The sequence below is a fragment of the Silene latifolia genome, chromosome X (genome assembly GCF_048544455.1).
Source record: "Silene latifolia isolate original U9 population chromosome X, ASM4854445v1, whole genome shotgun sequence".
In the NCBI taxonomy this organism is placed as follows: Eukaryota; Viridiplantae; Streptophyta; class Magnoliopsida; order Caryophyllales; family Caryophyllaceae; genus Silene; species Silene latifolia.
Window position 1 is genome coordinate 299,907,883 of NC_133537.1, and position 14,821 is coordinate 299,922,703.

The 14,821-nt window shown below is 36.9% G+C and overlaps 2 protein-coding genes across 3 annotated transcripts; one reads left to right on the forward strand and one right to left on the reverse strand.

Moving 5' to 3' along the window:
• Window positions 1-5,453: 5,453 nt before the first annotated feature.
• On the forward strand, window positions 5,454-7,637 carry LOC141617157 (uncharacterized). Its single transcript, XM_074434340.1, has 2 exons — window positions 5,454-5,581; window positions 7,177-7,637. The coding sequence occupies exon 2, from the start codon at window positions 7,191-7,193 to the stop codon at window positions 7,443-7,445; it is 255 nt and encodes an 84-aa protein (XP_074290441.1). The 5' UTR covers window positions 5,454-5,581; window positions 7,177-7,190; the 3' UTR covers window positions 7,446-7,637.
• A 2,061-nt stretch (window positions 7,638-9,698) lies between these two features.
• LOC141617158 (protein WEAK CHLOROPLAST MOVEMENT UNDER BLUE LIGHT 1-like) lies at window positions 9,699-14,560 on the reverse strand. Of its 2 annotated transcripts, none has more exons than XM_074434341.1 (4): window positions 14,121-14,560; window positions 13,784-13,920; window positions 12,507-12,766; window positions 9,699-11,922 (listed from the first exon to the last, which is right to left on the reverse strand). In XM_074434341.1, the coding sequence occupies exons 1-4, from the start codon at window positions 14,192-14,194 to the stop codon at window positions 9,973-9,975; spliced, it is 2,421 nt and encodes an 806-aa protein (XP_074290442.1). In that variant the 5' UTR covers window positions 14,195-14,560; the 3' UTR covers window positions 9,699-9,972. The 2 variants fall into 2 exon arrangements, with proteins under 2 accessions (XP_074290442.1, XP_074290443.1); XM_074434342.1 differs by having other exon boundaries at window positions 13,784-13,870; window positions 14,121-14,534.
• Window positions 14,561-14,821: the final 261 nt, after the last annotated feature.

Genomic DNA, 14,821 nt, shown 5'->3' on the forward strand with positions numbered 1-14,821 from the left:
ATCAAAAGATTCGGGGCGATTTTCAGTTTGGGGCACTTTTAAGACGGAGTTTTAAGGCAAAATTTTGAGCAAAATTCATCAAAATCAAAACTAAACATGATACCCATAACATACATCACTTAATTTCCCCCCTTTCACGTGCAAAAGACAACCAAAAATCAATTTGATCCCCCAAGCCCTAGAAAATTCGGTACATACAAACCCACAAATTGATTCGATTTTTTCTACTTCTAGCATCAATACTCAACAAATTAAAGCAAATAGATCATGTTACAACAAATACTAGCACGATTTTATGCATATAAATCAAATTTTTCAGAAAAATCCCAACAACCTACATGTTTCTAATCAATTAAAAACATAGAAAAGGATGAACATTCTTACCTTGAATGATTAGCAAGCAAAAGGATGAATTAAACAAGGAGAATATCAAAGAATCAACACCAAATGCACCAAGTTTGAGAGGCAAAGAGAGGTTTATAGAGGAGGTAGGGTTAAGGTATGAAGAGAAATAGAAAGAAGAAAGATAGAAGAGGGTATAAGAATCCCATCTTTTACCCGTGTACTGTTCACTTACTCAATCGAGTAAGTAAGGCACTCGATCGAGTGGCCTCTACTCAATCGAGTTGGAGCTACTCGATCGAGTTTCCGCTGGCAGTTTCAGCTATTTCAATCTTATAACTCCTCAACTAGATCGAATGAGGTCTACTCGATAGAGTAGGCACACGTACTCAGTCGAGCAAGATTAAGAACAAGGTTAAAAGTTACGAGTTTATTATTCCTGCAAAACAACAACTCGTGTCAGTTCCAAAACGTAATTGGAATTCGTCACAGATTATTATATTCATTCACGACACCTTATTACTATGCAAATGTAACTCAACTATTCCATCCAACCAAGATACATACTACTTCATTCTTTAACAAACACTATACAAAACGGTTTATCATGCCATTAACTTATTCATGCATATACTCAACACATTGTCTCACTTCTAATCCTTCTTTTGCAAATTCAACAATTCAACTTATACTCACACTATTCTAAGCATTCATCCAACAATAAATCGTCATATATCATCCGAGTTTGCTAGAAATTGATCATGTCACAACCTCACAACTAGTTCAAAACTACTCAACAATTCATAACACAAAAGTACTCAACAAGACATCCATCATAAGTTCCCATCACTTCTTGACAAACATTACAACTAGTTCAAAACTTGCTACTTACTATCATCACTACACGCCAGACTCGCAATTCCTTTATACACTAATACGCATAGAAAGACTTAGAATGCATCATTACCACCACATCACCCAACATTGTCATATACTATTGACACTTCACCATTTCTACTACATTCACCCACACTTCTACTCAACCATAACTCTACGCAGTTCATCATCACAATTACACACACTAAAAATTAACAGAGACTATATCACAGTTATTTCTAACTTACCCATTATACACACTAGGCACATAATTCCCGACTCGATATTCCCATAACCGGTGACTGGCTTATGCATAATGGGCCCGTGATTTTGAAATGAGGGAGCCTACTCACCCAAAATCAAGCATCAGCTGGGGCTTCCAACATACATACACCAGGTTCATTTTATTAGACTCACTATGTTCATTGGGCTCATTTGTTCAGGTTCTGAAATCGTCGCTCTAATGCCACTTTGTAACACCCCCATCTACCAAAGAGCCTTAACAAGACCTTCCCTAGCAGACAAGGGTGTTACCATCACGGTTGCCCGAGGACAGTAGTAATCAAATGTCGATAAAAGAACATTTAAGTTATATTACAAGTGAAAAACAAACAACAGACGATATAAAAGATACAACTCAAAACCACTATCAGCTAAGAGACACTACTTCCGTCGTGACTCGTGATAGACTCGTCCCTCCAAGCACCCAGCTATTATCCAAACCACAACCTGCTAAGACTGACTGCTCACCATAGTGGATCACGGCAGACACAACAGAAACAAACAACACTACAAAACCACTCAAGGTTAGTGACTGAGATAACAGACATACAAGAGAAGACACAACACAAGTACCACAACACAAACACACCACGCCTCCTCCAACCAACCACACATCTCTAACTGCCCGAAGGTCCAGTCCTGCCAGTAGGGGACCGCAGCCGTTCCCACCGAAGCCCCGCTCATCTATCCGAGCGATAAATCCATGTTCCTTAATGTGCACATCCCCTCCCGTGGCGAGTTCCATGGAGGGTGAATCAAGGGCGTGAAGCCACTTCCGCAAGTGACTCCACTCAGCCGAGGGCGCACCTCGAGAACCACAGATGAACAATCACAATCAGCTGTACAACAACAATCACCAACTTCTATACCAACACAACATTACAACTATCACAACCAATCAACAATACTGACTATAAACCAACCAAACATTATCAATAGACTCTCTAGATAATCAACAGTACTGAGTAGGCGAACCTACCTTTAGCAAACCGCAGCAATTCCGCATCCAATCACAAGACACCCATCAACCATGAAAACCACCTATACAATCATTATAACCATCTATTACTACCACTACAAACCTAACTAAAAACGACGATGACGATGACGATGATGATAGTAACATACCTATACAAAGCAATCCGGCGTCAAGACCGCTACCCGACTTAAGCATCCCATCCCCATGGTGTAAGCATCCTCAAAGGCCTCAAGGAAAATGGATTATGGTCGAGGAGAAGTGGAATGACAGCATCTAGGTTTAGGAAGAAAGGTAGAGAAATGATTTGGGATTTCACGATTGACGATTTATAAATTCCCGCTGCAAACCCGTTACTCGATCGAGTAACCAACTTACTCGATCGAGTGACCTCTACTCGATCGAGCTCCCAAGCTACTCGATCGAGTAGCCTCAGCTAGATCGAATGGCACACAAACCAAAGCTCACTACGTCACAAGACATCACTCGTGAGGTTTCCTAAGGTCAAGATCGGTGTCTAAGGTCAGTCAACGGGTCCCTAAAAGGACGGGTATTACAAAGTGTGGCTAATAGAATTAATTCTATTCTGTCACATTTTTGGTGGGCTGGATAAAATCGGGTAAGTGTATTCACTGGTGTAGCATGGATTTCCTTAGTTTACCAAAACGTAAGGGTGGTCTTGGGATTCGCAACATTGAGTGCCTTAATCAAGCGTTGCTGGCTAAACATGGATGAAAGCTTCTCTCAAAGAGTAACTCCTTGTTTTGCACGGTCTTTAGGGATAAAATTTTAAAGATAATAGCTGGCGCGAAAATGTATGGGTCTTTAAGAGTTCAAATTGGTCATGGGCTGCCGCAGTATTTACTATGGCCTAGAGCTTATTCAACATAATTTTGCATGGAAACCAAATATTTCGTCTAATCTAAATATTCGGACTTCGGATTGGGTTAATGGTAGCATGCCCGATGCTAATGACCAAATTGTGGAGACTGCCGATAACAATATTATAAACCTACGGGTGAAGGATCTCTTCTCTAAGTCGGGTTGCTGGAACGAAAGCTTCATTAAGGAGATATTGGACGAGGAGTGGAGTAATATAGTCCTTGCAATGCCGATCTATAATCCGTGGACTGCGGATTGCATGTATTGGAAGCATACGGCTTGGAGAGTATTCCGTCAAAAGTGAGTATGGTATTGCTTTTGAGAATTTTTTCAAAGTGAAGGGAACATCGAAAGACCATAATAGGTTGACGGCTGCGTGTAAGGCTTTTTGCAAATCTATTCTCTAGAATCTTTTAGGGCCGCAGGTTTGGAAAATCCTCATTTGGAGGATTATCACTAATTCTCTCTCTATGGGTTCGGAATTTGCAAAAAGAGGTATCGCTGTGGAGCTGTACTGCCACCTATGTGGGTCTGAGTCTCAGGCTGTGGAAACATTATCACACTTGTTTAGAGACTGTAACTTAGTTTTGAGGCTGTGGGACAGGTCCTCCCTTGGGTTAAATGCTTTACCTTATGTTACGCTAGGTGTTGAGTGGATTAACTAGATTATTTTTTTTGGTACACTGGTTGATGCTGAGAACAGGATATTGCAGTTCCTTTCTATAATCTGGAACATCTAGGTTTGGAGAAACTTGATTCTCTTCAAGGGTAAAGCTTTTAACCTCCCGGTTTTCTTTAATAAGCGGGTTAGTGATGTTACACCGGCGATTAAGGCACATGAATTGGGTAGAGGGCCTAAAATGGGGAGGGATGGGCAGGATACGATTCTGTCAAAGGAGCTCACGGACAGGATGTGGAACTGCTATCCATTCTTCCTTGTGGGTAATGGTTGCGATTGTGGAGTGATTAGAATTAAGGTGGATGCTTGTTGGTTCCAAAACTTGGATGCCTCCGTGGGTTGGGTCGCTTATTATCCTAGTGGTGATATTATGTTCCCGTTGGGGGGGGGGGGGTCGATTCAAGCTAAGTCGCACTTGGCGGAAGCAAGAGGTATGCGTGAAGCTCTTAGATGGTCTGTTTCCCAAGGTCTGTTCCATGTGGATTTACCCTCGGGTTGCCTTCAATTGCTGCTTCAAGTGACATGTCTTCGCAAATAGCACCATCTAATTAGAGGAGTATTAGATGATATTAGTAGTTTCTGCTCATTTTTCCATTGTTTTTGTTGTAGTTTTATCCCTAGAACTCTGAATATCTATGCCCATAGGCTCGCTAAAAGGACTATGGGACTGTAATGTGTTTGAGTTTACTGCTGCAAAAAAAAAAAAAAAAAAAAAAAAAAAAAAAAAAAAAAAAATATATGTTGACACTAAATCTCGCTAATTAACAAATAATATCTCCTTATGGCCTTACTCATCTTCAAAATGATTATAAATTAGTATTTTATTTTTGCAACCTTATTTTAATACCATTGTCACTGAATTTATAAATGAGCAACTACGTTTTTTTAATACCAGTAAAAATTAGACATTTCTAGAATTTTGTAGAAGTAAGCATGTTATTATTGTTTTATCGTGAATGCAAAAAACTGAGGACTTGTTTGGTTGACATAAGGGAATTAAAGTTCCCGGGAACTTCAAGTTCACATGAATTTCCAATTCACGTGAATTCCCAAAAAGTGTTTGGTTTGCATGTGAGAAGTTAATTCATGTGGGAAGTTCCAATGACCAAGGGGGGCTTGGTGAGTGACTTTCCACATAATGGAGGAAGTAGATTCATGTGAGAAGTTCTACTTCCCATGATTTTGGCAACCAAACAACATCATGGTTTTACACTTCCTAGGAAGTTTAAAATCCCATGATTTTAATGGGCAACCAAACAAGCCCTGAGAAAAATACTCGAAATCTTTATCACGACATACAAAAACCTGGCCTAGGAAACCCGATATGTAAACATAAGGCAGACCCGAACCCGAACCTAGCGACCTATTGTCTATTTAAGGAGTAGGAATACACACGGTAGAAAGAAACGACCGTCTCTAAAACTCTCCACGAGGGCCCGTGAAGAACACAAGAATACGAGATTGAGAAACAACAGCTGCAGTGCCGCCTACTTTTCCTTAGTTTCTCAAAACCTTAGCCCTTCTTCTAATCTTCATCCTTCTTCGTAAGTCTTCCTTTCTCTAAGTCTATCTCTCCTTTTATGGGTTATTTGTTTTCTCGTGTTTCAAACTTGTTTGTGTAATCATTTCATTACTTGGAGAATAGGGTATCTATACAATCAATTTGCTGAAATGTAATGTATTATTGTATGATTGGTTCATAAGTTACTCCCCCCGTCTCAATCATTTGTTTACCTTTTTATTCTTCATGAGAGATATGTTAATTACAGGTAAACAAATTATTGAGACGGAGGGTTTAAGATTTACTAAAAACAAGCCATAGATAGGTCTTGTTGAACAAGAACATTGATTTCTGGTTGTGTCGGACTGTCTGTCCCCATTTAACTCCTGACATTGTAGGTTTTAAATGTGTCTTGGGAACAAACCCTTTATCATTGATAGGAAAAGCCTTGGTACAACTCTTACTTTGAGCAAGAGCCTCTTCGGTCTTTATAGGCATTAGGCGGTAGGGTAACGACGTTTATATATGGATATGGTTATTGTAAGATAGCCTATTGGCTTTAGGGTGTCATAGATGAAGTTGATGCTAGAGAGGCACGGAGTATTAGTATTAATTAAGGGAGATGCCCAAGTATAAAGAGATATCATAGAGGTGATTAGTTAACCCTTGTCAAACATTGTATTTTGATTTTTAACCTTTTCTAAGCTGCTTGTGTGCTGCTGTCGATAGAAATTTATTTGAGGAGGGGATTAGTTAACCCTGGTTGGAAAAAGGGTTAAATTAGATTTTGGTTTTACAAAGGTATTTGAATATGTTAGATATTGTTGTCCTGGGTAATGATCAAGATGAAGTGACCGAGGCGACGTCTTCTATAAAATACAGCCCTAATGATGACGTCGCCGAGTTCTGGTGTGCCCGCACATGACAGCAACATCCCTGGCAGCATGTCCAACTATGTTTGGTGGCAGTGACCTGTATAAGTCGCTTAGTAAGAGGTGAGAGGATGAAGAGTTAAAATTTTTGTATCATATTTATTTTTTAGTTGGTTAACGAGGGCTTATAGCATAACATAGTCGCGTAGATGAGTTTGTGATCGAATGTTATCCTACCCGTTGTGTGGATACTGGATAGAGGGTTTTGGACACAAAATCTAGTGGTTCTCAAGTTAAAGCTGTAGGTACTGAACAAGTTGTTGATCTTTCAGTTGAATAGAGGACATGGTCACTTGGGTGTTGATCCTATCGATTTTAACTGAAGTTCCCCAGTGTTGTTCACCTATGATTCTGACAGAAGTTCCTCAGCCAGAGACATAAAAATAGTCTTGTAGTAGATACTGGTTAACAGATTGAGACTTTTGCCAACCATTCAACACTGCACCTCGCATACGTAATGTTGTTTTGTTTGATTCTTCTTCGTCTTTTCTATTTGTTGGATTTACGCCATGATTGAAGAGATGTGCTACACGTACCACTTTCTGTTTGTTTCTGATTAAAAGAAGTGTTGTTTCTGATGAAAACACATTAGCTGACCTCAAATTCTTTTGAAAATGGCTCTGTTTTGTTGTAATTGTAAAAATGCTGTTTAGTTTCTTCTCAGATGATAAACTTATTTAAGAATCATGTTTTATTCCTTAATCAGGGTTATAATTAATCATGGGAGGCTTGCTGACATCAACGGCATGGGCATCTTCCACGGTAAGTCCCTCAGCAACTGAAGTGAACCGGGAATCTGTCACTGTCACGAAGACTTCTGAGCAAAATGAAAAACCAAAGAAGAAGATATGCTGTGCATGCCCGGATACAAAGAAACTACGTGACGAATGTATAGTCGAGCATGGTGAGGATGCATGTTCCAAGTTGATCGAGGCTCATAAACAATGCCTACGGGCAGAGGGTTTTAATGTCTAATAATGAATTTGAATTCAAAACTATGGTGATTGAGTTGATCTTGTATTAGAAGGTTGTATACTTGTATACATACCAACCAATTCAATAATCCCTCTTATGAAATGAGGAATATCACATCTATAAAATTGTATTCATACAACTGTGTAACACAGGTTTTTATAATGGGATTTTGCAACTAAGGTGCAATTATAAGTTTCTGCGAGTAACCCATCAGACAATGCATGATAGGCTCTAGGTGACTGACAAGGTGCATAGACTCGTGCTGAATCAAACGGGACTGGACTGTTTGTAATCAGGTTTATGAGTTGTTTGGTAAGATGAAAATGAAAATGACAAGCCTTTTGAAGGGGCTGAAGTTTATGTACAACTAGGACTGGAAAGTGACTCGCACCTTGGTGTTGTGTACAAGAAGCCGTGCCATGTCAGCTGAGTGGCGTAGGAAGATTGCGCAACGAAAGCGCGTTTCCTAAGCCATAAATTTTACAATTGCTCTTGTTTCTGCTAAAATGTCGAGAAATTTAAAGTTTACCTTTGTCAGGTTTCCGAGATTGTCTTTTCTAACTCAAACCTTATTATTTACCTGTCCTGTTTTCAGTGATCTTACCCAGATTTACTCTCTAAGGATTAGGTGATAATGAAATGCTAACAGAATCACCGATGTTCTCCAATAATTTTTTATTTCTGGTTCTGAATTTTGTACTTAATGGAGTCAAGAGGTTACTCATTACTTTGATTGTAACCATTAGAGCTGTCGTGAGAGCCTAATGTGAATTGGCACTTCGTGATTTTAACCAACAGGGGTTTCCTCGGTTAACAACAGCAATGAACAACATTATCTCAATGCCTCCCGCAAATTGCAGGGTAAGGGAGGTCGGATGTACACAGCCTCACCCTTGTGATAGCAACACGAGGCTGTTTCCAAATGACTCAAGATGAACATTGCGTCAAGAACTCCATCCAAGGACCGCTATTTCACAAGAGCAAGAAGCACAGCTACTTTAGTGGGCCATTGTGATTTATTCCATCATGATCTAAAACTTAGGCCCTGTTCTTTTGGACTTAATTTCGATTCTAATCGATTGATTGATTGATTGATTCAGCTCCATTGATTCGATTGATTCACTCAATTGATTCGATTGATTCGATTCGAATCGATTGATTGATTGATTCGATTCGATTCAAGTTTATTTCAACATTACTATTATTATTCTTATTGATATTCTTATTATTATTTTTATGTTAATGTATTTACTATTGTTGTTATTATTATTATTATTATTATTATTATATTATTATTTTTATATTTATTATATTACTATTATATTTATTAATAATTAATTCGTATTGTTTATATTATTATATTTATATTTAATACATTTATTATTATTATTATTATTATTATTATTATTATTATTATTATTATTATTATTATTATTATTATCATTATTATTATTATATTATATTTATTATTTTATTAATATATTTATTATTATTAATATTATTCATAACATATTTATTATTATTATTATTATATTTAATATTATTATATTAATAATTTATTATTTAATATTTATTATTTTATTAATATACTCATTATTAATATTATTAATCACATATTTATTATTATTATTATTATATTTAATATTATTATGTTAATAAGTTGTTATATTAGACCTATTATTATTATATTATTTATTTTTTAGTTATTATTATTATTATTAATATATTATATTATTATTAATAATGTTATCATTTATATTACTAATATATTATTATTATTATTACTTTATTTATTATTATATTAATATTTTATTTTTTATATATCTTATTAGATTATTATTATTAGATTATATTAATATATTATTATTATTAATGAATAATATTATAATAATATTTATTATTATTATTGGTATTATTTTTATTATAATATTTAATAATAATAATAATAATAATAATAATAATAATAATAACAATAACAATAATAATAATAATAATAATAATAATATAATCTTTTTATTATTATTTGATTCAATTGATTCGATTGATTGATCAGATCGATTGATTGATTGATTGATTGATTGGCTCCATTAAGTTGATTCGATTGATTTAATTCCATTCGATTCGATTGATTCAGATTTGATTGATACAATTTGATCCAAAAAAGAATGCGCTTTATTAAATCTTTGGCTCCATTTAAAATATGGAAAAAGTTTAAAAAACAGAAATCTGGGATACAAATCATGCAGAAGAAGATATTGTAAAAATGAGCCCACGTTTAATTCAACTTCCACTTTTGTTTTAGTGTCCCATTCTAAAGTTTCACCTATACATGGGAATGATGGGAACCCTCTCACATAATCTGCACTATAGTAAGCTCCAAAACTAGGCATCAATCATCATTAATGCCTTCAATAAAAAACTTTGGTCATGTACATAAGAATGAAAGTAAAGCACAAATATACGAAGCAAAAAACCGGAAATAAGGAACATGAGCACTTTTGATCAGTAACCATTAGAGGCGAGGAGCTTATGAATTCTTGGATGACGATTTTCTTCTAGCCAAGAACATAAAGAACCTCGGAAACAATGACCTTCTCTTCTTCTTCATTGTGTTACTCTGCCCAAATGTCCCCTTTGGACTATTTACACTCTCGTCTGAGAATGAGTTTGGCGTTGTTGACTGTTGGCTAGACCCAGTGGGATTAGCTATCTGAGCTAAGTTCTTCAATCCAAGCCCTTGCCCAAAGGGAACATGAGAAGAATTAGAATCGACAACCCTCTCGATCTTAATTTCCTGCCCATATATGGAAGAATCTGACAATCTTTCAATGCCCCTCACTCCTTGTCCTTCCTCAATACTCTTTCTCGGGCTATTCACGGAGCTTGGACCCAACTCACCTGCTTTCCGCCTTTGCCCGTTTTCTGCCCTCCATTTCCTCAACTCTTGTTCCACACCCAATTTCCCTTCCGTGGCCTTTTCAGATTTCTCCTCGGCAATCTTCAGAGCTTCTTTTCTTTCTTCCACCTCTCGATTTGCCTCTTCTAATTGGGTCAAGGATCTCAATTCGGATGCTTTTGCTACATCAATTTGAGACATTGCAGCTGTCACCTTCATGTTGGCTTCTTCCTCGGCCTCATGGGCGCGTTTGCTCAGTGCATAATATTCTTCTAAGGAAAGTGTGACCCCACTAGAAGTATCCTCATCATTACTAACAATTTGGGTTGCTCCACTTTCTTGTAATGCTTTAATTGCAGCCATGGCTAGCCTCTCTGAAGCTTTAGCAGCCTCTATTTCCTTTTGAACTGCAAGCAGCCGGCTCTCCATCGTGTTCGCCCCGGCTTTAGCTTGCTCGGCCTCCTCCTTCGCCTTCCTCAACTCTTCACGAGCCAATTCAACTGCCGATTTGGCCACATTGGCTTCTTCAGATGCAAGCTGCAAATGCTTAGGCAACTCCATCATTTTCTCTCTAGCTTCCTTTTCCATTGCCTGAACTAAATCTATTTCTGACTTTATCCTTTCTAACTCGGCTTCAAGAGATGAAACTGCAATTGAAGCCATACCTTCTCTTTGTCTTAAGTTGTCCAGCTCCAACTTTTCCTTCTCGAGTTCCAACTTTAGTGATGTGGCTGCCAACTTCAAGCAGTTCACTTCATCAGTTGCTTTTTCAATGTGAACCTTCACCTCTTCAAGCTCTTTATTGGCAGCAGCAACTGCTGACTGCATCCCGGCATGAGTTTTGTCACCAGTGACTTCTTGAATGATTTTTGATTCCATGTAAGCTGCCAGTTCAGCTTTTAAGTCAGCAAGCAACGTAGATGCCGTGTTCAGTTTTGATTTTAGATCCTTGGCTGATTCTATTTGCATATTTAATTTTGCCAAATCCTCTTCTGCCTGCGTCAGTTCCTTTTCCCTGGTGAGCTTATCTTGGTCCTTCGCCATAATTGCTCCAATTCGGTGTTCCTCAGCTTCCAAATGGGCAGCATGAGCTGACTCCAACAATTCTTTGGTAGAAATTAATTCTACTGTAAGGTTCTCGACAGTCTTCTCAACCTCCTTGGATTCATTAACAGCATCTTTAGCTTTCTTTACAGCATCATCTTTCTCGGTCAATAAAATTGCATGATCATCTCGTAGTTTTTGCAACTCATCTTTGACAGCTTTTAAATCAGCAATGGCAGCTTCATGCCGGGCTTTAGCCACTTCAAGCTGTGTTTTAGCAGCCACACTAGCCTCATGAGCAATCCCTTGTTCCATCTCTTCCACTCTAAGATGGGCAAGCTCAGAATCTTGTTTTGCTTGACGCTCTTCTGTTTGTGCTCTTTCCAAGTTTAGCTTCAAATCTTCAACAAGTCTCTTAGTGTTTTCCAAATCCTGAAGGGTTTGGATCTTTGATTGCTCAGCTTTCTCTGTCTGTTCCTTAAACAGAGGGATCTCCTGCTGCACCTTCACGAGTTCTCGTTCAATGATTTTGCGCCTCTGCAGATTCAAGGTATTAGAGGTGGTTTTGGGTAGTCCAATGGTGTACCCTAGTATTTTTCCGATTCTCACATGTAACCCTGAGTTTTTTTTTTTTTCTTAAAAGGTCTAATATACCTACACACAATGAGAAGTTATTCAAACAACCTGAATACTCAAATCACCCTTGTCATATATATTACATTTAGCACTTTTGATTGATTAATCATCCATTTCTTGATTTATCAACATAATCATTTGTTTACTTACCAGGAAGCATCTTTTCATGACCAAACTTCAACATTATAAAGACCAGAGTTATTGCTTTCGTATCAGTTATGGTACTTGAGTTATTTCACGAACTAGTCATTGTCTTTATGGGTGTATAGATGATTCTAAAAGATAGGGTATATTACAGAACTTGGAAAACAAAGGGGTGCATGGGATATCCATTTTTTTTTTTGTACGTAGGAGTCAGAACTCAGGACATTTTTGATGTTGGCAGGGTTCGAACCCAGGTCATGAGTACCAACAAACAGACAATGGCTGAATCGGATGCCTAATACTCTTGAACAGATTGGTGGCAAAAGTGTATTGTACATCACCTCAACAGTCTGAACTTTATGAGCCTTCCAATCAACAATGCCACCAAACTTGGAAACAGCTTCTTTGACAGATTCAAATGGTGCAGTTGTATCAATAAGAATCCTGTCTAAGTCGTATTCTGAAGTGAGGATTGAGGGGCTAACAGGATCTCCAGTGCCAATTTTAATCCGAGCAACCTGGACATTGGTGGCAGCATCTCCCTGATTGGAAACTTTATTGCCTGTCGTAGCATCATGCATAGAAGCTTCCATTCCAGAACCTAATGTTATCATAATCTAGATTAGAAAGCTGTTTAAAAAGGGACAAATGAACCGATCTAGATAAGTCCATCTGAAATTTCATTTCCAAGGATTATCTAATATGGCATCGCATTTAGGATCAAAATTTATTACTTCGTATAAAATATTGTGAACTTAATACAGATTTCGGGTCCAAGAAAACTATCCCCTCCTCATATAAACCCCGATATAACTGGAGGCTAGTCCCTTCGGTAAACATACACACTTGTACAATTTCATCACCAACTCCATGCTACTAAACCGTAAATGAAACTTCCTTATAAATAACCCCATATAATGTTTGGAGACATGTCTGCAACTAAGGAGTCACAATTTGCTTCTTCACACAGATAAGATCATGCAAAACACAACTTCTAACATTCAACATCATTCTAAGTTGAAGTGTTCAACAAGTAATGGGTGGTTGATGAAGAGATGAGGAATTCCAAGGGATCATTGGGGGTATGTATTGAGGTGTCACTGTCATGTCTACTAGTAATATTTCAACAATAGATAGATTCGATTTTCATTAAGCAAATCGTAATTCAGGACTAGGAACCACATAACATATGTAAAACACATCATGCCCCATAAACTACACATCACAAACATAATGCCGATGCATTTCAACCCTTTGAAGACCCGATTTCAAGCTACTCATCCCTTCTCCTAAATGCATCTTGTCTAACAGGAAGATAATTCGCCAATGTATTCATCTAGTTTAATAGCAAACATCTTGTCTAATATTTCCATTAAACTCCAACTACAATCCATGAGCACATCGATCAATTGGTCAAGGGTTGATCTAGTTTAACATAGGTCTTGAGTTCGAGACCCTAGAAATGCAGCATTGTTAAAACATGGAATTAAATAGTTTAACCACCGCGCTTGTTGTATACTCACAAAAGCTACATGTATTCCTATACCTTGTTCTTGCAACATAATAAAAAAAAAAAAAAAAAAAAAAAGCATGAGTAAATGACTAATTCTGACAATACCTGAATCAATGTGATCATCCAATTGTCCATCAGAATAAGGTTGTGATAAACTGCTATCTTCCTTCAAGCCTTGCTGAGACGATTCATCTGCCAATTTTTCATGCTCTTTTATTCCATTTTTTGTACCAGAAATTTCACTGATTCACCAATTACCACCATTGTATCATTACACAATACAAATACAATGAAGGGTAAAAATACAATGAAGGTATTTCTTTCCTCGTCCCAATCATGTGTGTACATTTTATTAAAATACCGCTCACAATGAATAAAAAAGGTAAACAAATGACCGAAACAAGAACGAAGGGATTAAATAACTACAAGTTGAATGAATCACCTTGGAGATTTAGTGCTGGATTCTTCCTCAGATTGAACCATTGGAATATGTTGAACTTCTATTTCAGTACCCATTATTTTACAAACAACCCTTTATTCACCCCAAAATTTTGACCTTTAAAAATCAAATAACCCCAAGATTATTTATGTTTCCAAGGTCAAAACTTTTTACAATGACAGTCAAAATAATGAACACCTACCCAACTTTATGTATCGTGTTAACCAAGCTTCCTCACATGAACATTGTCAAAAAAACCAAACTTGGGGCTTAAGAAAATATAACAAAGATTAAAACTTTATTAATTAGGAAATGTTAATGTAAGAATTTGGAGCAAAACCCAGAAAAAATTTAGGGTAAAAATGATGAAATTAGAAATGAGAGGAGAAGATAGAGAGATGATAATGAATGTGTAATAATAAAAGTTAGGTTGAAATGGTGGCAACCAGGAAACATAAAAAGTCCAGCTAATTTCAATGATATATTTAGTGAAATTAAATGCATTAAAATAATAATAATAATAATAATAATAATAATAATAATAATAATAATAATAATGTGAGGCTCACTTTGATGTATATTTATTTAGATTGTAGACAGCAAAGATGTTAGGAGTACACGGCGTGTACAAGGCCTTGTACAATCTGGTCAATCGTTATTTCATGGCGTGTAAAGGTGAGTCAAAGATTCTTTTTTTGTTTGGA